The sequence below is a fragment of the Dermacentor andersoni genome, chromosome 8 (assembly GCF_023375885.2).
Source record: "Dermacentor andersoni chromosome 8, qqDerAnde1_hic_scaffold, whole genome shotgun sequence".
Taxonomy (NCBI): domain Eukaryota; kingdom Metazoa; phylum Arthropoda; class Arachnida; order Ixodida; family Ixodidae; genus Dermacentor; species Dermacentor andersoni.
Genome location: NC_092821.1, coordinates 140,910,274 through 140,932,827, shown reverse-complemented (window position 1 = coordinate 140,932,827; position 22,554 = coordinate 140,910,274). Strand labels below are relative to the sequence as shown.

The 22,554-nt window shown below is 44.6% G+C and overlaps 2 protein-coding genes across 3 annotated transcripts in view; one reads left to right on the top strand and one right to left on the bottom strand.

Moving 5' to 3' along the window:
* The first annotated feature begins 110 nt into the window (after window positions 1-110).
* Window positions 111-8,590, top strand: Sgsh (N-sulfoglucosamine sulfohydrolase). The gene is made up of 6 exons (XM_050173818.3): window positions 111-303; window positions 1,512-1,778; window positions 2,493-2,643; window positions 3,756-3,994; window positions 6,366-6,541; window positions 7,741-8,590. The coding sequence occupies exons 1-6, from the start codon at window positions 213-215 to the stop codon at window positions 8,350-8,352; spliced, it is 1,536 nt and encodes a 511-aa protein (XP_050029775.2). The 5' UTR covers window positions 111-212; the 3' UTR covers window positions 8,353-8,590.
* Window positions 8,591-11,557: 2,967 nt separating this feature from the next.
* The window catches only part of LOC126525843 ((E3-independent) E2 ubiquitin-conjugating enzyme UBE2O-like), a 34,045-nt gene continuing 23,048 nt past the window's right edge, over window positions 11,558-22,554 (bottom strand). For both annotated transcript variants that reach the window (XM_050173798.3, XM_050173799.3), the window contains exons 17-25: window positions 20,653-20,848; window positions 19,248-19,351; window positions 18,430-18,492; window positions 17,380-17,583; window positions 16,959-17,019; window positions 15,927-16,128; window positions 14,607-14,713; window positions 14,030-14,275; window positions 11,558-12,862 (exon numbers count right to left, since the gene is read on the bottom strand). In XM_050173798.3, the coding sequence (XP_050029755.3) occupies window positions 14,106-14,275; window positions 14,607-14,713; window positions 15,927-16,128; window positions 16,959-17,019; window positions 17,380-17,583; window positions 18,430-18,492; window positions 19,248-19,351; window positions 20,653-20,848 (1,107 nt within the window). In that variant the 3' untranslated portion in view covers window positions 11,558-12,862; window positions 14,030-14,105. The remainder of the gene's footprint in view (window positions 12,863-14,029; window positions 14,276-14,606; window positions 14,714-15,926; window positions 16,129-16,958; window positions 17,020-17,379; window positions 17,584-18,429; window positions 18,493-19,247; window positions 19,352-20,652; window positions 20,849-22,554) is intronic.

The window sequence follows — 22,554 nt, the reverse complement described above, 5'->3', positions numbered from 1 at the left end:
ATATCTTCTTACAATAATACGTTGTATTCTTGTGCGCTCAGTGCTTTCAGCATTTGTCATTGCTAGTAAACTCGCTCGGCTGATCAGACCTTCAAACAGGAACTGAAACCGATAAGAGTGGCGGCAAGTTTATCAGTTTGTTTGGCACTTTCTGATAAAAGTTTGACTTTCGACATGTGTCAGCGTTGTCGCGCTTTCCGAAGTGAAGCGAAATGATCTGTCGATTTATTGGAGTCTGTTTGGTGCTAACTGCTCTGCTGATACTGCAGGTCAGCGGACAGAGAAACGTACTCGTTATACTAGGTGAGTACGCTCGGAGTACAACGCTCCGCGATAAGTTGACTGTTGTAAGACAATTATTTTACGTTAATAATGAGGGCTTTCTCGCTTTCCACCTTGCGCGAATATTAAGTTCAATTATTCAGCTTCATATACCATATAATTATACCGTAAGTACATTTAGATGGAATATAAAACTAATAGGTGTTCCTGTAGATGCAGCGCGCACTTATTAGTATTATTGTGTAAGAAACACGCGCGTTAATATTATGGATTAGATACGGACGTGAAGAAAATATGTACTTGTCCCGATCCGCCAGCTCCTTGTTTGAGCACGTGCGTTATTTTTATTTTAATCATTCAGCTGGCAATTGACCGCAGCAGACGTCTTATCCAATGCTTTGAGCTAACCAATAATACGTCACACGGTGCACTTTCGATCCCGATCGAGCGCGATAGATCGAGATCGAATTTCTTGATCACGATCGACCGAAAGTGGCCGTGCGACACCAGCATAAAATAAAATGATCGTTATGCTTCCATGCGTATAAGGAGGCGTTGCTCCGTGTATGCATGCATGGTGCAATCACGTCACGTGCTCTAACTCCAGCTGACGTAATAATCTGGGCGCATGCGCATCTTCTAACGCTTCAGAAAGCGAACCGTTTGTTTTTCCATACTTGCGTCACTATAATGAGCGCGCGTTTCGCAAGCTGCGGTGGTGAAAGGAGATGAGGACTCGCAGTTAATAGCTGTAGGCGAGAGGGCCGGATGCAGCCTGAAAGCAAGCGAGCCTCATGGTCATTTCGCTCACTGCTATTATCTATGTTACCGAACAACCAGACGTGAATAGATAGATATATCTAAGCTTGAACTGCTGTCTGCATGCACAGATCGGACCACAAATGTTTGAAACACAAGGATAAATAATTAAGGTACACAATTAAGGTGCACATTTCATAAGTTCTTCAGCAAGTTGGCATGGTCTGCTCTATCTTCTTTTGAACGTTAATGCGTGTGGGGAAGGAGGGGAGTTCCTTCTCTTGTGTGGGTTTCCTGCATACCATTATTTTTTTAAAAAAGCACTGATTATCTGGTTGTAGAGACGTGCACCGGTCTTCACATATCTGTAGTACTGATCCACTGTATGCTACATAAAAGGTGCCAAAATATACTTGCAAATTATGCTGTACTGGTTTGCCAAATAATTTCCACTTATTCCTTGCATGTAGCTGATGATGGAGGTTTTGAGACTGGCGTCTACAACAACACCGTTTGCAAGACGCCAAATCTCATCAAGCTCGCTCAACAGGGAGTTGTGTTCCGAAAGGCCTTCACCGCTGTGAGCAGTTGCTCACCAAGCCGGTCATGCCTGCTTACTGGTCTTCCAACACACCAGAATGGCATGTACGGCCTTCACCAAGGCGTGCATGCCTTCCAGTCATTCCCAGAGGTCAAGTCGCTGCCCTTGCTTTTGTCTCAACATGGCATTCGAACTGGTAAGATTAATAAGCGGGTGTTCTAGCAAAGTTAGTGACAGCAGCAAGCCACGATGCCCGGACAGAACCTTTTGACATTCGGAAAGATCCCGAAACTTCCATACAGAAACCTGAATTTTTTTCCCAAAAATTATTTTAAAGAATTTGTGCAGAAACCATTGACAATGATTGTGAATGTGAGCAAATAGCCAGAACGAACAATAGTGAGTGAGAGCAAGAGAAAGTGAATGAAGAAACATTTTTCTAGCTGAGTATGACCACTGACCAACCACAAAAAATGGACGAAGGATGACCCCCCCCCCCCCCCCCCCCCAGAAAGAAATACATATATATATTCTTTAAAAGACTTTGCGCTTACTGCTGCTCCATTCTTGTGTGAATTCCATAGCAAAATCGCATTTTGTGGTCCGCATCATTCAATGTAATGTGACACGACTGGCACACTAAGTGGTCCCCTCCAATCACCAGCAGCAGGCTGACGCCCGCTACCTCCCTGATCCATTCGATTTGAATGTAACATTTTCCGCTGTTAGTTGCCTGGTAATGTTAAAAAAAAAAAGAAGAGGAATGCTTATTTACCTTCATCTGTGCGGCTCTCAAGTGTCCACATTTGCCTTCGAGTGTGATTAATGGAAACTTACCTCGAAGGCCATGCCATACTGCACTTTGCTGTACAGCAAAGCACCTTCTCCTTTGTCACTTCATTTCTTCCAGGCATTATTGGTAAAAAGCATGTTGGACCCGAAGAGGTGTACCCTTTCGACTTTGCACACACCGAGGAAAACAACTCCATTCTACAAGTTGGACGGAACATCACGAACATAAAACACCTTGTGCGGAAGTTCCTCTCTACCAATGACACAAGGTAAAAAAAATTGTAATGAACATGGCCAGGCCCAAATATAGGGACATGCAAATACTATTCGAAATCTTGAATAAGAAATGAATAGTCTGCCTGTGGATTTGAGAATTCACTGTTCAATATTGCCGAATATTTGTTTCCATTAATAACCATCCTACTTATCGAAGTTTCGAGGGAGACACAGATTGAGACAAGTGACGAGTACTCTGAATGTATCTTTTTTTTTTTCCCCTGCAGGAGAGCTGTGGTCATTGTACAGATGCACCAGTTCCCTGAGCGAATACACAGGGAATATAACTTCCGCTCTGCAATTTACAGTCATTCGACATGAACGCCTCACTTCTAAGCAGCCTATATATGAATTTGTTTGTCTCGATTTAGGTGAAGCACTTTATTACTTGGCCACTCTCACCGTGTTTGGAACTCTTTAAAAACAGCTTGCGCTGTTGTGTTTTCACACCTCTCGCCTTCAACGAGAATAACTGGGCCGTTCGGTTGCGTGTTCTGAACGTACTTTCCACCGAACCTAATGTACGGTGAGACCAGGTAATGGAAAGCAGTTGTTTCTCATCTACAAGCTCCTCAGTTGACTCAGCATCAAATTGAAAATGGCGTTATGTGCATGTCTGAAATAATGCAAGTGAGCGCCTGTTTTCACCAGACGGACACCATGCAAACATTTATGTATTTAGCTTTGTTAAGAAATGATAACATATTAAATAATTTGAGGACGTTTGCCTCTAGCATTCATATTCAGTTTGATTACAAAATTTCACTGTTCAAGTACGCCTGTTAAGTAACAATCGCATTTTTATTTTTAACTTATATTGCATCGCTTTCAACGCATCTTCTTAGATGATAACTCTATTCCAAACATGACTGCTAGTGAAAGATGGTGTCAAAGACGAGTCGAGACAAATACAAACGTTCCAACTACCAACTGATTTTTATTCAAAGGTACACACATCTTTTTGTGTATCCTGCTCACGTATAGTGTTCTTGTATTTGTTTTCGTTCCCGTCTTTAACACTGTCAAGTGGTTTTGTTATGTGTCACGAGCTATCCTAATTCAAGATACTGATTACCAGAAACTGTGAGGAAATCCATCTTTTCAGGCCATTTTTCCTCTACGTGGCTTTCCATGACCCTCATCGTTGCGGCCACACCCACCCGCAGTACGGCGCATTCTGTGAAAAGTTTGGCGACGGCTCTCCGGGCATGGGATGCATACCAGACTGGACTCCCCAGCGTTACGATCCCAGTCAAGTCGTTGTGCCTTCGTTTGTTCCAGACACTCCCGCAGCACGAGAGGACATAGCAGCTCAGTACACAACCGTCGGGCGGCTGGACCAGGGCAAGGATTTTTCTGCAGCGTTTCGATGGATTTGTACCGGGTTTTTTAAGGCAAACCTTTCTTTGCAAACTCTCCCGGACTTTCCTGACCGTGGCTGCTAGGTGCTGCTGCTGTCTTCTCAAATAGATCACACGTAAAAAAAGATAGCAAGAATTTGAATTTTGTATCCGATGGTATGTGGTGTCGAGCATCGGTCCCCCAGCACAGCAACATAGCATGCTCTAACCATTAGGCCACAATCGCATGTATACTTCTATCATGCCAATGCTAACCAGCTATTTGAGTTGATTGTTGCACATGTCACATTGCACACCATGGGTGCACGAGAGCAGATTCGTGTGTGCCAGCTTCCGTTATGCTAAAGGCATTGGAATGAAATGGGCAAATTTATAGCATTCGATTAGTGGCCTCAGGAAGCTTTGCTTCACATAGATTCGAAGATGTGCACTGGACCTGCACAATTTTTTTCTTTGCTGTAGAGAAGTCTTAATCACCCGTAGAAGATAGCACAATTCCAGTACTCGAGCTGGATTACTTGAAGAGGTGAACATTACTTGTACGAGAAATCAAAATATGTAACTGATTTAATTTATGAAATTCCATTAATTAAGTTAACTGATTTCTCTACTGCACCCATTGCAATTTACATATTATAGTAAGCAAGACATGTCCGTTTGGAACAAATTCTGGTGATAAAACCAGTTTTGAAAAATACATGTCCCCCTCCCTCCCCCCCCAAAAAAAGCAATGTAGAAGAACCTAACTCTGCACCAAAAGCAGCTAGGCATTGAAATTTGCTAAACAATATCTAAAAAGGACCAATATAATACATTAGTTTACAGGCTACACGAGATATTACTACAGCTGAACCTCGATATAACGAATTCGGTAAAATCGGCGATTTGCTTCGTTATATCGAAATTTGACCTTTTTGTGCAACGAGTACAGTCGCCGATCGATTTTTCTTACGCGGGAAGGGGCCGTAGAATTCTCCAAATCATCGGGCAATCGAGAAAAGCAAATTTGAATGCGAAAACAATTCGTTTCGATAAATTTGGGAGTCGGCGACGAATGATACGGTTTCACGTCACGTACGTCGACGATATCTTACCGGCGGTACGAGTTAAGCGAAGCCAGCCACGCTTTCACATATGCTCTGCCCCTGCGGCTCATAGCATCGCCTGCACTGGGAGCCGCTATCGGGAAAAAGTGCCGGCAGCGGTGTGCGAATTAATGCTTCGTCTGCCTCTCGCTCCGAGTCAACGAAACTCGAGATTACGCAACCTCCAATGCTAAACGCGCGGTACAGACAGGTTACACGGTGCCACGCCGTCTCGGCACGCCCACTCTTCGCACACGCGGCAGATTACCTCTAGATGCGCGGCTGCGTATGCGCTCAGTCTCGCTTAAAGCCATGCGCGCCACCTAACCCCCTCCGCCCCCTTGCGCCCGCTTGATCGCGTTAACGCGAGCTCTCTCCCCTCCCCTTCTTTCCCTTTGCTCGCGCAGAAAGGCGGCTTTTGTGAAACCACTATCTTCATTCCCTCACTCTCGCACATTTTCACTCGCACCTAAAGCACACAGTGCGCGTGGCCCGATAGGATCTTATCGCACGTGGACTTCGCAACGGAGCATGATGCGGCTCCACTTGGGCGGTCGCTCTTGTCGCGCGGCGCGCGATTTGAGAGGTGCCGTTTGCAAGCAGCCGCTTGTAAGTCAGTCATTTGACTATCTGCGTCTGCGGAAGTTTCCATTTATTGTCTCGGCATTCCTTTGAGGCGGCAGGGAAATTTCGTTATATTGAAATCGCATACAAACATACTTCGTTATATTGAGGTTGTAAAGACGTGTTCAATGGACAAAAGGTTAAGAGTTACACGTTATATCGAAAATTTCGTTAAACTGAAGTTCGTTATATAGAGGTTTAACTGTAGTTTATACAAGTCCTATTCACGAATTAGCGGCACATGTCGGAGTAGTATCAATTTTGTTTGCTTTCCACTTCCTATTTGATGCATTTCCCAGCATTTGTGACGTGTTAATCCCAGAATTATGTGACTAAGCTTTATTAGTTCCTTTGAAGTGTTCTCACTTTTGGTAGTTTTGCAAAATATTGCTAAATTAGATAGTCATGTGACCATCCTATGCTCAATTAGCTTGACCTCCTGGCAAATGCACAAGGTTGTTCATCACTTGTTTCGTTCCGTACCTGGCTTTCACCGTATGTGCAGATGTGCACGTGCGTGCAAGAGAGGTCTGAATGTGATGCACGTGCACATTTTGACTCGTCCATTACTCATTATTACGCTGGAGTGACCTAATGAATTTTAGAGAGGGCAATAATGGCAGTGTGGTATCTTGTGGGATGCAGGAGTTGGCCTTGTGTTGGCAGAGCTGGAGGCTGCTGGGTTCAGTGACAACACTCTCATTATCTACTCTTCTGACAATGGAATTCCGTTTCCCAATGGACGGACCAACTTATACGAGCCCGGCATCCAGGAACCTCTGATAGTGAGCAACCCAGAAGAAGCAGGGTCTGCTGGCACGGTAAGGGTGAAACTTCGCTGCTCTAGAACCTGTCATTGTCAAGGCTATTATAAAGTGTTGCAATCTTCACTCTAGAGACGTCTTAATTTTTTTGCAAACGTGGTCGAAAGAAAAAAGGTACAGCCTTGGCAGCCCTGAGCCAATGACGGCACTAGGCAGCTTCAGTGCAATCTACTGCTTCATGTGACCTAGCAACCTTTCATACAGCCCAACAAATTTTCACATAAGCATTGTTTAGCTGTGCATTCATTGTTTTTGCCCCGAGGCTTCAAGAGCGACATTACATGGATCAATGGACCAACAGAGCACTGCATTAAGCTTAATGCCAATTAATTTTCATTTGACATGTAGACAACAGTTAAAGCAGGCAAGTACAAGTTACTTTGAAAGAGTAAGACATGGTACCTGGCTGAAAAGTTAGAGTACTAATGAACACACATCTAAAATTACTTGAGTAGGATACTAAGTGTGGAAAAAGTAACTAATTACTCGCAAATTAGTTTCAAGTTAGATTCTAGTACCATTTTCCTAGAGGACACACTCAAGCGATATCTAAACGGTGCACTCGCCCTCAAGAAAAGTATCAGTTTAAAAAATTCCAATCGCACAGCTTGTTCATGTATCATAGAAACATTGTGGTAGAAGAGATGGGTGCTAGCTTAGACAAGCAACTTACAAGAAGCTTACTTTGCGAATATGAATAACCACCAAAATGTAATCAATTACCAACTCGCAAAATTGGAAGTTACTTAGTAATTAAGTTACCTTAACTTTAGTGAACAAAAAGAATGGGAACCGAGAGGCCAAATTATTGTTAGTCACAACCATATGAAGCCAATAGATGACGAAGCCAGGAAAAGCAAAATGGGATGTATTTGTCGTGTTGAAGAGAACCGTGGGAATGCTGATGTAAAGAAAAAAAGAAGTGGGCGAAAAAGCAACTCGCCACCAGCTGAGGCACTGGCTGTTCCCGTGTGCACCCTCTTGGGCATTTGTGTGTATAAAACCTGACTCTGGGAGTGTTAGCCGGAACCACTCATGGCCATGATGGTGAATGTAGCACATTCTTTTTAACTTCTGGCAAACTTAAGCAGAGTATTCAAGTTATGTACATGCCTAAATCAAAGTCTGTGTGATTAACCACAGCAGTGAAACCTCTTCTTCACACTGCACTACTTTTCTTTTCCACCATGCTACAGCAGTCAGATGCACTGGTCAGCCTCCTGGACATCGTGCCCACCGTTCTAGAGTGGTTCTCCATTCCTGTTCCGCAATACACCATCTTCAAAAAGCCGGTCACGTTCACGGGCTCTTCACTGCTGCGGCTGCTCGCTCCGCAAAGATCAGCATCGGCAGAGTCGAGAAATTTTGTCTATGCAAGCCACAGCCTTCACGAGATCACCATGTACTACCCCATGAGGATGATACGCTCCTCGAACTTGAAGCTCGTCCACAACCTCAACTACAAGATGCCGTTCCCAATCGACCAGGACTTCTACGTGTCGCCGACGTTCCAAGATTTGCTGAACCGGACGGAGCGTGGGGAACCACTGTGCTGGAGTAAGACGCTCGACAGTTACTACTACAGGGACGAGTGGGAGCTGTACGATTTGGACAGAGACCCGAACGAGCTGTCCAATGTTGCAAAGAACGAAACCTATGCCCCGGTTCTGTCGCAGCTCCAGCAGCTGCTCTTCAAGTGGCAGCAGACAACACAGGACCCCTGGATCTGTGCGCCGCATTCGGTTCTGGAAGATTCGGGCTCGTTCAAAGAGGATCCCAAGTGTCTCCCACTCCTCAACGAACGCTAAGCAGAGTAAATTCTCCGAGAGATGAGTAGAGATCACAGACGCAGAAAGACACAGACTGCGCGCTAAAGATTTCATGAAGTCATTGCTTCGTCGATGACATACCATGTGTGAAACGATGGTTGACACTGACTGCCGAATCTGCCAGTAGTTCAGTGTAATGGGTACATCAGAACCATTTTTCTCTGTTGCAGGATACACACGGACAAGACAATGAAATTAAGTGTGCTGTATTGCCCGTAATTTTGTCTGTCTGCATTCATCACTTCAGTGGTCTACACAGATTGCATTCCTCATCACTGTAATAGTCTGTATTGTAGCTGCAGAAGAATACTAGTTGGGCACGGGAAGCAAGTACAGTTAAACCTACGTACTATAATGAACTTCAACATAACGAAATTCTCGATATAACAAAGTATATTTTTTCTTTTCATAACCTCTTGTCCATAGAACACCATGTATTTAGAACCTCAATATAACGAAACGTGTTTGTATGCGATTTCAATATAACGAAATTTCACTGCTGCCACAAAGGAATGCCGAGACAGTGGAAACTTCCGCGGACACAATTGGTCAAATGATAGAATCACAAGCGGCTGCTTGCAAGCGCACCTCTCAAGTCGCACGCTGCGCGACACGAGCAACCATCGGAGTGAAGCCGCATCATGTTCTACATAAAGTACAAGTGCGACAAGATCCTATCGCGCGCAGCACACTGCGTGTTTTAGATACGAGGGAAGGTATGCGAAGGTGAGAGAAGAAAGATGGCGGCTTCACGAGTACCGCCTTCCCGCGAAAGCAAAAGGAAAGAGGGGGAGGGTAGCGTGCTCGCAGTAATGCAATCAAGCGTGCGCGAGGGGGCGGAGTGGGGGGTAAGCTGGAGCGCATCTCGGCTGCAGCCGCGCACCCTGCTTTGGAGGTAATGTGCCGAGTGGGCTTGCCGAGATGGCGTGGCACCATGTAAGCTGTGTTACCACGCGTTTAGTATCGGAGGCTGCGTAAGCTTGAGTTTCGGTGACCCGTTGGAGCGAGAAGCAGACGAAGCATTCCTTCCCCGCTGCCAGCACTTTTGCCGTTAGCGTCGTCCCAGTGCGGGCGACGCTATCAGTCGCGGGAGCGCAGTGCATGCCAACGCGTGGCTGGCTTTGCTTAATTCGTATCGGCGAGAAGATATTGTCGACGTACGTGGCCTGAAACCACATCATTCGTCGCCGAGTCCCAAATTTGTCAAAATGAATGTTTTCTCATTCAAATTTGATTTTTTTGATTGCCGAATAAATCTAAGTTCTGCGGCCCCTTTCCATGTAATAAGAATCGATTGGCGACTGCCCTTAGTTGTATAAGAGGTCGAATTTCAATACGAAATTTCGATATAACGAAGCAAAGCGACGATTTTACCTGTACTATAAAACTTGGTAGAACTTTAAGTTGCGTTTTAGGTGATCCCATGAAATTTATATGGTCACGTACATCCATGCAAGAACTTTGTCCCTTTGAATTACACTACCATACAGCAGCATCTAATCTCCAATCCGTGCGATTGTACATTTTTTTATGCTGTGCCAATAATTTTCTGTTCAATCACCTCATCTCCTGCTTCAAAAATGCATTGATCATCATCCTCATCAGCCTGGTTACGCCCACTGCAGGGCAAAGGCCTCTCCCATACTTCTCCAACTACCCCGGTCATGCAGTAATTGTGGCCATGTTGTCCGTGCAAACTGCTTAATCTCATCCGTCCACCTAACTTTCTGCCGCCCCCCGCTACGCTTCCCTTCCCTTGGAATCCAGTCCGTGACCCTTAATGACCATCGGTTATCTTCCCTCTCATTACATGTCCTACATGTCCTGCCCATGCCCCCCATTTCTTTTTCTTAATTTCAACTAAGATGTCATTAACTCGCGTTTGTTCCCTCACCCAATCTGCTCTTTTCTCATCCCTTAATGTTACACCTGTCATTCTTCTTTCCATAGCTCGTTGCATTGTCCTCAATTTAAATAGAACACTTTTTGTAAGCCTCCAGGTTTCTGCCCCGTACGTGAATACTGGTAAGACACAGCTGTTATAAGCTTTTCTCTTGAGGGATAATGGCAACCTGCTGTTCATGATCTGAGAATGTCTGCCGAATGCACCCCAGCGCATTCTTATTCTTCTGATTATTTCAGTCTCATGATCCGGATCCGCGGTAACTACCTGCCCCAAGTAGATGTATTCCCTGACCACTTCCAGTGCCTCGCTACCTATCGTAAACTGCTGTTCTCTTCCGAGACTGTTAAAACATTACTTTAGTTTTCTGCAAATTAATTTTTAGGCCCACCCTTCTGCTTTGCCTCTCCAGGTCAGTGAGCATGCATTGCAATTGGTCCCCCGAGTTACTAAGCAAAATGCATTGTGCGTAGTCAAATGTGTGCTAGTGTTTTTTCTGCGAGCATTCACATTTTGGATCACCAAGTAAACAAAAACGAATATGATCATGCTGAACATTTACCGGCTTACTGAACTTGCTTGGCTGACCAAACGTCAACAGCAGGTGCTGCAGTTCGGTTGCAGTACCAATGATACTACCTGGATTTTTGTTTCCAGGTACAGTCTCTATTGAACCCAACTAGAATGTGTGGCTTCATGACGAGTTAAGTGTCTTTGCAATTTGTTCTTTCAAAAAAAAAAAAAAAAAAAGATTGGTTTGATGTCAGCTGATCGGACTCAGTTCTTAGACGTCATCACGTTATGCCAGAATGTTTTCTTGAATATGCTTAGCCCTTTGCATTTCCACGCAAAGTGATGAACACTTGAAGTCACAGGCATACACACGCACACGTATGCACACACGCAGACGTGTGCATATGCACAATGTACTATTGCGGACATAAAATACATGAACCGGAGAGCGCGAAGAACAACACCTCTTACATTAAAGTTTTCACATTACTGTGTGCCTGGTAGCCAAAAGGTGGCATAGGACTCGAACTTAGAAAACTTTGCATTTCCTAGCAACCTGTAACAGTAGTCAGTAAAACCAAACATCACAACGTTGTTCACGTATACTGCCAGAAGCTGTAAATGCAAATACTAGGCTGCGTTGTGAAGTTAGCTTGGATATGCAGCTTTTATTGAGATGTTGTTTTCCGTAAAATTGTGGTTGACTGCGCGTTTGCCGATAAAATGGCTGACGCAAAGAGGCCGGAGGCTCGAGGAATTCCACAGACGTCCACGTATCAATTGAGGAATTTTAATATTTCTATGTTTCATAACTTAAGCAACACAAACGGACAAGCCTTTTGCAGCTCCGGCGAGTGCCACTATTGCACAGGTGACCGCTGCTGCTTGCCGCCGCCACTTGTTTGCTCCCTCCAAACACTGCGTTCCACCGGGACTCCCCACTCTCAACTCAAGAAAGTTCTTGCTTTTAAACTTGCTTCCACAGTTCCACAATTGGCTGTTCGTTCTTCAACCGCAGGCGTCACCACACACGACGATGCACGACTCTCCTTCGTCGTCGCTGGCGGAGCACTCTCGACGACGACGTGCAGAGACGCTCCCTGCCTCGTAAAAGGCATGCCGCCCCCTCCAAGTCGTTTTCGCAAATCAGCGGCACGTTCTTGAGCTGGCACAATCTAGCAGTTCCTGTGATCAGCCGAGCACACTCTAGCAGTTTTGTGATCAGCCGACAGTTAAAGCAGCTTCTCGAGACACTTGCATGCCTACCCCCTGCACACCTCAGAGAAAAAGAAGGAAAGAGACTGTTGCGGCTCCGCAGGTATTTCACCGAGCCGGGCGTATAAGCTGAAAGTGTTTGAGAGCAACACCTTAATAAGAGTTACTGCGAGTGATCACTCGGTTCTGTGCTTCGGCAGTTAGATCTTTCTGAGAAACGGGATAAATAAAGTAACGAAGGACAGAGGAGGCGGGGGTGGGGGCAAAGGTGCGAGTGTCTCTGGGCTAACTTGTCGCCTATGGGGGAAAAAAAAAAATTTCTAGCATGGCCTACGGAGACTAGCTGCACTTCCAACTTGCGAGCAAGCAGTCGAGCCAGGCATTAGGCTTCACACCTGGCTTAGAAGCTGTCGAGCGAGAAGGTTAGCGGGCACAAGCGTAGCCGTGCGACGGCACAGCGTAGGAGGAGGGATTGGGGATGGGGTTTATTTCTACTAGAAAAGCTCGTCGACAACAGGAGTCGGTTGCACGTTCCAGAGCGAGAGAAGGCTGCTTGTGCTAGAAAAATGCAGCGAGGCACAACTGAGACATGCCGCGTGAAAAAAGAGCAGAGGTGGTGCTTGCGTGGAGGGAAGAAGAATTACTACGGGCGAAAAATGCACATCGTAGCTCGCTTGCTTGTAGAGAGAGAGAGAGTGAGAACTAGTCCTTCCTAATGAAAAAAAGAAAAAGAGGCGCTAGGAAGATTTAAAAAGAGGTGGAAGAGGAAAGTCCTGTCCGTCACGGCTTGGCGGCAGTGCCATGTCCATACGTTGTTCAGCAGTTGTTTGCAAAAAACTTTTCAACAGTGCTCAATTTCTGAAAAAGATGAGAGAGAAAAAAAAAACGAATTAGATGAACAGGGTATGAATGGAGGATGACACGGTCTACAACAAGCTGCATGCAATTACTCTGCACAGGCAAACAGACACCAACTACTATATTCAAATGTTTTCGAGTTAAATTTGAACGAAAAAACCAGTCAAAAACACAAAGGACAAGAGGAGAGGCTCACACCACAACGACTGGTTGTGGTGGGAGTTAGTTCAGTGCGCACCAAAAGAATCGAAGAACTCTTAATTATGGTCTGGCTTGATTGCAAGCTATTCACAAAATTTTGCAATCTGACTGCTTCACAGCTGTGCGAAGCACAATGCTGAGAGGCCACATATTGAGGCAAAATGTGCGTTTGCCATCAAATGCCACTTCACCGCAGTGCACATCACTATGCAGTGAAGTTTTGTTGAGTGCCGAGAATAGGTGCCGAGGATAGTGCCGAGCTGCTTTCTAGAAAGATTTTAACACCATTTTGTAATCATGTGCACAGGTTATATATACATCACGGTTCTCCTCAAGAATTTGGACATCTTGCGATGGATGGCGGCAGTGGGGGGAGGAGTACACACATAACTAAGCCTTTCTCTCTCTTTTCTTTTGCGATACGACCACTCCGCCATATTGAATTGTAAATTCGCCCATTTTGCATTTTCGACGGAATGGCAAAACTGACCCAGTGACGTTGCCGCAATCGACAAACTTCGCAGGGGACAAAAAAATGCAGAGCTCGCTGCTGTGAAAATGCGAAATGCGCACAAAACACGTGCCAGTGATTCAAATTTGTGCTTTTTTACTACATTTTTGTCGAGGGCGAACTAGAGAACTGAGATTTTCTCAACTTTTACATCACTTTTCCTTCTACCAATTCTCCATGTGATAAAGAAACACTCGATGATAGCGAAAGAAAAGGAGAAGGAAATAGGAAATTTTGACCGGTGAACCAGAGTGGTGGGCAGAACCCTGATATATATATATCTTATATATATATATTATACATATCTCTATCCCTTTGTATATAAGCGATGGCACAAGTTGCATGCAGAGGCAGGTTACGAAAAAATACAGTATACCGAAGTATAGCATCTAGCAGTAGCTGCTACAGAAATTTAGTGCAGGATGCATGCATAATGCCGTGGACTGGACACTCACACAATTTACACAAGCTAGCCCCTCAGAGAAGAAGAATAAAAAAAAAAAGAGGAAGAGGCAAAGGGGCTAGGCTCGGCTACTGGCCCTGACCGCTGCCGCTGCTCTCGGCTTGGCAGCCCAGGCCGTGGGCCTTGAGGATCTCCTTGAAAGTGGTCAGCGCCTTGCGCAGGGTCAGGCAGAAGCCCCGGGAAGCCGGCAGCAGCGGGAAGTCTGGGAATGCACTGCTGCCAGCCACACCATAGTCACCTGGGGGAGAGACCCAGCCGGGAAATGCAGGCAAAAGTTGAGGCGACACACGAGGCTAAAGGGCGCGTTCAAATTTTCGTCAGCATCGGAGGCAGTCCGCGTAGACGGCTAACAAGACGGCTTCGAGCCCGAGTGATAGTACGCGCCTGGAATCGTCTGCTGGACGTCACTGCAATGTGACACCCTTTCGCTTCGCCAAGAAAAAAAAAAACACATGGTGGAGCTTGAAGATTCACTTTCGGGCGAATACCTATCTCTACTGTAGAATTCTTTTATCTGCTTATCCTAAAGAAACTTGACTTCTTCGGGGACGGTTTAATGCATTACTAACCTTGTTCGGCAAAGGCTTTTAGTGTTTCAGGAGTGGCCAGGGAACCTGGACAACTCGTATGCCAAGCATCAGACAGCCTGAGCCAGCTCTCCAGCCGATTTACAAACCTGGAACAAAAAAAGGGGGCAGGCCATAGCTAGCGACATACAAAAAAAAAAAAAAAGAGAGAGAGAGAGAGAGAGAGAGAGAGAGAGAGAGAGAGAGAGAGAGAGAGAAACTGAATTCAGAAAAACAGCATGCAATGCAAGCACTTACTTCCCTAGTTTTTGTAGTGTAAATGACCACGTGACCAATCTTAGATGCTGCCAATTTTCGTATCTTACTGTCTAGTATTACTCCATTTGCTTGTGTTACATTTGATGATGAGAAAAATTCAACTGACAATCTCCAAGTTACAAGGTGCTCCAAGTTTGCTGCTATAGCAACAAAGCCAGACGAAAATTGTATAAAATGATAACGATTTCATGATGAACTTATATCTGGAATGAAAATATCTTCATTATATACCATATTTGTTCAAAAGATATATAGTCGAACCCATTTATAACAATATTCAAGTGGCACGAAAATTCCATTCCGATAATTGTTATAACTGGGTTGCATGAAAAAAAAAATCGAAATGGGGGATGGCGTAGCTGTTTCGAGAAAACTATAATGGCGGGGAGGTCAGTTCTTCTCCCCACCGCCTTTCTTCACCCGGCTTCTGATTGTGTTGACTTGTTTAACTCTCCTTCCTGTGCGCCAGGTTTGTTGCCACATTTGTTGCAGTGAGGATATTTAGGTGGTGTTTGTTTCATTGCGTAGAGCACAGAGCAACAGAGTGACACATCCATAGCAACAGCACAGGTGGCTATACATATAAGCCAATTGGTCAGATAATCTATAGTCAGGAACAGTCTAATTAAAAGGTTATATACACACTCTCCGATTCGAACAAAATGTGCATAGATGAGTCAGCGAATCAGATTAGAACCTGACGTCAAGTGGTTTCGCGTGCTTGAACCAACCGTTTTCTCCATGCAGATTGGTCTTTGCATCACTGGTTTCAAGGTGAAAGCTGAACATCTAAGGCAAACTTTATGGGCGGGCTCCGCATTAAGCTGCAAGCAGACTCCAGCTGGCTCGGTTCTCGTTGAGAGGCGAAAAGCAGGTGCGCTGCGTTTTTGTGGGCGGAGCTTGTCTGTAATTCTTGGGTGGTACCGACTATGGTGCTCCGCAACTCGTTTGCACAAGAGCATGCGCCTATTGCATCTGCGCCTTTACATGGGTGGCAGAAGCCATGAGAAACCATCATAACTGGAGTCGTACACTAAAGCGCACCTATCTGCGATGTCCCTGAAGTGCTGTTCGATTTCTTCCTTGAAGACCTCGGGAGGGTTTTGGATCATCCGCCCCATAGACTGCACAAGCTTGAGCACGACCATCTCATTGTACATGCGGCTGTTCTCAGACGCCTGCTGGCACCCCCTCTGCTGCTCATAGCCAGCCTCGTTGTAGTAGGGCTCCGAGACCAGGATCAAACCTGGAAACGTAAACGAAATAGACTTGAGTATGACAGGACACACACACATATATAAAAAACAACGGCTCATAAATGATGTCAAAACCATTAAGATAAACGGCTGACTTTTGTAAGATACAGTAGAACCTCGTTCATACATTTAAAAAAAAAATTTAAAAAAAGACACGAGAAAAAACCGACTAACCGGGAAAACGTACAATTCGAAGTAACTAAAAAAAAAATGTGACAGACTTAACTATTGTTGACGTCTACGTAATGCGAAGCGTCGCACGGATCGTTGTGGCTTGAGACGCCAAAGCGCATCAAGCTGGTTGTGCCTGCTAAATTATCGCCTACTAAAAGCGTGCAATACGCTACCAATGGCACTATGTGCCACGTGCTGTAGAACAGATAGGTGAAGATGCTTATCGCTATAGGTTTGGCAGCGATAGCTGCGTGCAACGAACCGGGCAGAGATTTGCTGGTCCTAAAATAAGAAACTGTGCACGCAGTCGTTTCCACGTGAGACGGATGGCTGTATACTGTTCGCGATTGTGCGCACCTCACGCCTTTTCTTGTTCACACGGGACCTAGCAGCCGGGAAACGTATACGATCCCAGTCTGCAGCAAGGAACGGCAGCGCATTTCGGTTATCACCTATTAAAAGCGTGCGCTACACTTCTGATGGCGCCATGCACTGTGAATGCCACGCGTGACGGCCCCAGAGAAGATTTGCTGGTACCGAAATGACAAATTGAGTGCGCGCCGGCATTTTCATGTGAGACGGGTGGGCAAGTATTGCAGTGATCTTAGGCAACTTCTCCAAGCAATTTCAAGTGGTACCAACTCACCCTGTATGGAGATAAGCACCTGCAGAAGGCTTGAGGTTTCTGCCGACCACATTTCCGAGCCCTGGAAGGGGAACAACACAAAGAATAGGATTCCTTCAGCCTCTCCTAGCCGAATGCCGCAGTTTTGCGACATACCGATTGAGCCTCTGAATTGGAACAGGACAATCCAAACAGGACAAAGGATTCCCAGGAAGACAATGATTTAAAGTGATCAACACTTGTCAAGTAAGGGGCGCCTCTGAATGGAGGCATTGTTTTAACATAGAGCCAGTTGCAGAAATTTCAAGGTACCGTCGCAGCCAGCCTGATACCTTATTTTTTTTTACTCCACCTTCATGGTATACTGAATGGCCTACTTTAATGTTCTTTTATAGACTATGCCTCATGGTTGAGAAAAGAAATGCATGGAGTTTGCCCTTGCCTTGCCACTCCACGTGCCCAGAAGACTGACACAGACTTTGCCACCCTCGTAAAGGTTCGGGTTGAGCCGGTCGCTGCAGTACGACACGTAGTGGCACTGCGGTGGCGACTGTGGATACTCAGCCGGCAGCTGGAAGTCGAAGAGGAACAGGCCGTCCTCGTAGGGCGTCCGGCGAGGACCCTTGATCAGCACCGAATACAGGTCCTGCGTTTTTGGCATCCACGTTGAGGAAACATGCAGCAAGAGATGGCCAGGAGAGAGGGCAAACTAACACAGCAGCAAGAGAGGGAAGAAAGTGCACCCATAGGAAGAAATCTGCATTAATTAATGCATTATTATGTTAGCCTAATGGGTTTTGTATTAGTTTTGGTGTGGAAACTATCAAGCTATAGGAATATGCAGGTGTCTCATATGCAGCCTTAGGAGGTCCCAATTCAGTCTCTGACTATGGGATCTCCTTCTGTAAAGACAAATTTTTGGCATTCATTCTATACCTAAGTAAAACCACTTCTGACTCTTCTGACTCTTCTGACAAGGTTGCACACAATGTATAGTACAGTGTAGTGGGAACACCTGAATTGTAATAAATACACTATAACTGCAACATTTATTTGACTGCGTTGTGAAATAGTGACTGACATGATGCATTAGACAGACATACAAACATAAATAAAATGATCTAAAGGCCTTGACAGCACGTCTGAGCTGTCTGTAACTGATAGAATACTAATTAGATGTTCCTTTTAAGAATTAACCATACTGTACATACATGGCACTTGTGGCAACACTGTAATCATAGTCTCCTATCAGCACCAGCACTCATGCGCATACTAGACTAACACAGCATAGACTATTACTATTACTATGACACAGAATAGACTATTACTATGCTACTACTAGTTGTAGACTAATGCATCAATACAAGTGTCAATAACCAAATGGGCAAATTAGTTGTATTTGAATTTTTGCTAGGGAGAACATTGTCCCTTCCAAGTAGTGGGAAGTCTCTGATGCTGCAAGAACAGACATATCAAACACAAAGGAACTCACCATACGATCATCGAAGGCCTTTACGTGAATGCCATCAGGTAGGGAGGACGTGAGAAGCTTGATCTGCGACAAGTCAGGGTTGTGATTACAGCATGGTCATTGCGTTAAAAATGAGAATGCAGTACAATTCTCCAAGGGAAAAAGGTGAAGCCTTTTTGGTTGGTGAAGCGACACAAGCGAATTCGTCTGTCTTTGCAATGAATCAAATCCGTCGTCATTGGGAGAACTCGTGCGCAATGCTTGCGAAACAATTCGACCAGGATGCCTTCAAGTTCACTATGAACAGCGCAGCGGTCACGGAACAAACTTTTCAGTGAAAGTAGACAGTTGCATCTACTGTGCATCGCAGAAGCCATATGGTGCAGCGCCACCATCCTCCCCTTCGCTTCTGTGTGTTCTAAGACATTATTTTCGAATGCAGCACTAGAGTTTCTAGCACACACTAATGATTGCAACATTACATACAAATGACAATGCTTTCTCCATTTACTTTTTTCTCCCCTTGTCTCATAGGGGCCAGACGACGAGTAAAATTATGCCAAAGAATGCTATATAACTCGTAGAGGCACTTTTCCTCTAATAAAAGGAAAAAAAAAAGGATATATTTGTTTTTACAATAATTGTTGCTCCAATCTCATTTGTAACCGAGTGAAAAACCACTAGAAATTAGCAGAAAGCTTGCTGTAACTAACAAACCAGGACATGAACAACAAACCAGTTCAAGTGGCCTGCCATATTCACCCTGTGATTGCATCTTACCCTCAAACCAATAAAAAAAAAAGAAAAAACTGTGAAAACATAATTGGATGCAAGCTCACCTCTTTCTTGACAACCTTGAAGAAGAGCTTGGGATCGTTTGGCTGCAGTATGGACAGCTTGTACTTGTGGCAGTCTGGCACTATGTCCATCATCGAGAACACTCCTGGAGCACAAGTGGCAGAAACCAAGTTAATGGTTGAAAAATCGGCAGACTTTCGCGTTTCACGAAGACTCTGAGCTCACTAACTGCAGCAGCTTCTGCAAGATAGGACACCAAACTAGCAGTAGTGTTGCAAAACTATTAGCAATTGAAGACGACACACACGCTAGTGCCAAACGTGTGTGTTGTCTGTGTTTTTGTTTTTCTGATGCGCTATGCCTCTTGCCTACACCATGGTATATCAACAAGCTCAATGTGCAACTTTAGACAACACCATTCTGCAACACATATTAGACCCTTACCCATTTTTCTTGCTGAAATAAAGAACAGCTGCGTGCTACATTTGTACAGAACAACATTAATTCGGGCTAGATGGTGCATACTTGAACTAGGAAAGAACAGCACCAACTAAGCCAATAACGAGCGGGAGAATGACGCTTTCCTAGTTCAAGTATGCCCAAATAAATGTTGTTCTAAACCATGTTACGAAAACACAGGGTCCTTTTTCATGTGACACAACTTGGCGCTTGTCCTGTGTCATTCTCCCACTCGTGATTGTCTTACTTGGCGGTGTTCTTTCCTAGTTCCAAGTTACATTTGTGCTTTGTTTTGGTGCTTTAATGTCATTTCTACATTACTTCTCTACTTTTTACAAATAAAAAGTGGACCCCTTTGATTCGGGGCGCCCTAAAATTGGGCAAATACTGCCAATCAATCGGAGTTGTGTTCTAGCATTCTTTCTGCATTTTGTTTAATTCGGCCCACCAGATAAATATATCAATTTCGTCAGCCCCATCAGGGTCGAATTAATGGAAGTCTAGTGTAGTTGCGAAATGAGCTTTTCTGTCAACTGTCACTTACGTTGAATTTTAATGTAGAATCATCGATGCTCAACTTCATAAAAGCCAATGTACACTATGGTCCCCTTCTAGGGAACACCTAGCCAGTAGATTAAGGCCAACGTGATTGAAATATGCTCACTTTATTGAGAGATGGCTGATAAGATGCGTTAGGCTGACATCTATGCACTAAGAAATAGCCTCCATCCCTTCATGCCATATTTTACTGTAAGCAAAACACTGGAAACACATTTACTGCACTTCAATTGCAGTATGTCATACCAACAAGGCCAGGTATATGCCTTATGTAATTCAGCCGTAATCGCTAGCCAAACGCAAAACGGGTGCTTCTTTTTAAAACTGAACCACACTTTACGTGAAGAAAGAATAGTTAAGCATCAAAGAGCCGCTAGCAAACATTCTTTAATCAAGCGTGAGAAGAATATAAAAAAGACAGCGCCATACCTTGACCCTTGCTATCCTGCTCGCCAGTGGCTTCACTAACAACTCCAGAGAGGCTTTCCTCGGATTCCTTCGCTGCGGCTTCGACACTGGCTACGGCTTCCAGAGCTTCGTTCACTTTCTCAACATCCACGTCTGGCTCAGAGGCAGCGTCGCTGGCTGCAATCTCAACTTGTGCTGGCGTCATGCCAAATCGAACCTACGTAACATGCCCAATAAAAGGAGAAGGGAAAAAAGTAGAAATGTCAACAAGCCACCTCCTTCCCACTGAAGGAACACTTAGAACAGTTTATAAAAAACAGCAATTGTTGGCGAGATTGTGCTTTGATGCCATAGTACATTGGTAGAGGCACAGAGATAAAAGCTGAACTAGGAGAAGAATTAGAAGAAGGATTATCATAACCTTTGTGCCCCCCCAAAAACAAAGAAAGAAAGAAAGGAAGAAAACAAAAATCCCCTTTCGAGAAGAAGAGAAAAACGTAAAATTAGGATGTCATGCGTTTATCGTTTGTCGTCAAAGAACTTTAATTTGCATTATTAGCAGAAGGAGAACCGAAATTAGTAATTTCTTGGCACATTCATGCAACGCTCCCAGTGAGGGCCATTTTGCCATGGTGATACTTCTGACTCGTTATGTTAACTGTTAACTGATGTTAAATGTTAACGAAATGTTAACTTATGACAGCTAAGAGAATGCAACTCGCCCTTCAGGGAGCTGTGCGCACAATTTTTGCCCAACAAATATAGTGCATTAAAAGCAAGAGCAATGACGAAAAGAATATTGAGACCTGTAGCACAAACCTGCAGAACACTTATGAATGGACCTGCGCTGGAAGCTTTTGTACAGTCAACTCTCGTTACAACAGGCCCCGATAATCTGACAAAAAATGTCCGTTTTATCCAAAGTCTGTAACACCCGAAACACCTCACTTCTGAAACTTCGGTCCCGATGTGCAACAATGTTGTTGCAAAGAGTGAATGATGATCGTCCAAAGTAAAAAAACGAACCAACAAAAAAAGTCACAGTTTCACTCAATAAGTGAGCGAAGCATCGATTGCGATAGCAAATTAGTAGACAGCTAGGCGAAGTAAGGATAGTAGTTTTATTGGCCGCATAAAGCTGTAAACATTCGCTTGCTAACTAAATTAACAAGCACGGTGTCACGCACGCATACGTAAGCATGAATAGATCTCGCCTGACGACTGCGGAAAGTTGCTGTCAAAACGTTGGAGTGAGGAAGCGCGGAAACAGCAGTGAGTAAATTGACCTTCGTGCTGTCTCTCACTTCAACGCGAACTGAATGTCAAAAGCACAGTGCATATGGAACTATCGGCACTGGGCGCACTTTGTCCATATCGCAGATTGCTTTCAAGATATGGCAGCTGCGTCAAAGCAGCACCCGTTGGAGACCCCTCTCTCTTGCCTGCCCCCTGGACAGGTGCTTTCCAAGTACACTGGACATTAAATAGTTGACGTTCTCGCATCTGATATATTCCCGCAGAGAGTTCTTGCACGGTGTTGACATACTGTAAACTTGACAAAACTCACTGAAGAATTGGGAAAAAAAAAAAGGCAATATAGTTCTGCAGCAGCATGCTTTTCGTGATTCTCGAATTACCAGAACTGTGGCAAAACTACCATATTTAGCATTAGAATCTAGGCTAATAGTTTTTTTTTTTTTTCAAATAATCATATACCAAATTCTAGGGTCGGCTTAGATTTGAGGATCTCAAAAAATGTGCCAGTATGTAATTGAAAATGATAAATACGTTGCATGGTTAGCGCCGTATAGAAAAGTCAGTATCGCAGCAACTACTAGCCGAACCATTAGCCAACCCAAGTACACAAGCGACATCGCCATTTTGATCTGTGCCGTGTCGGTATGGTGGCTAAGTATTGGCGTG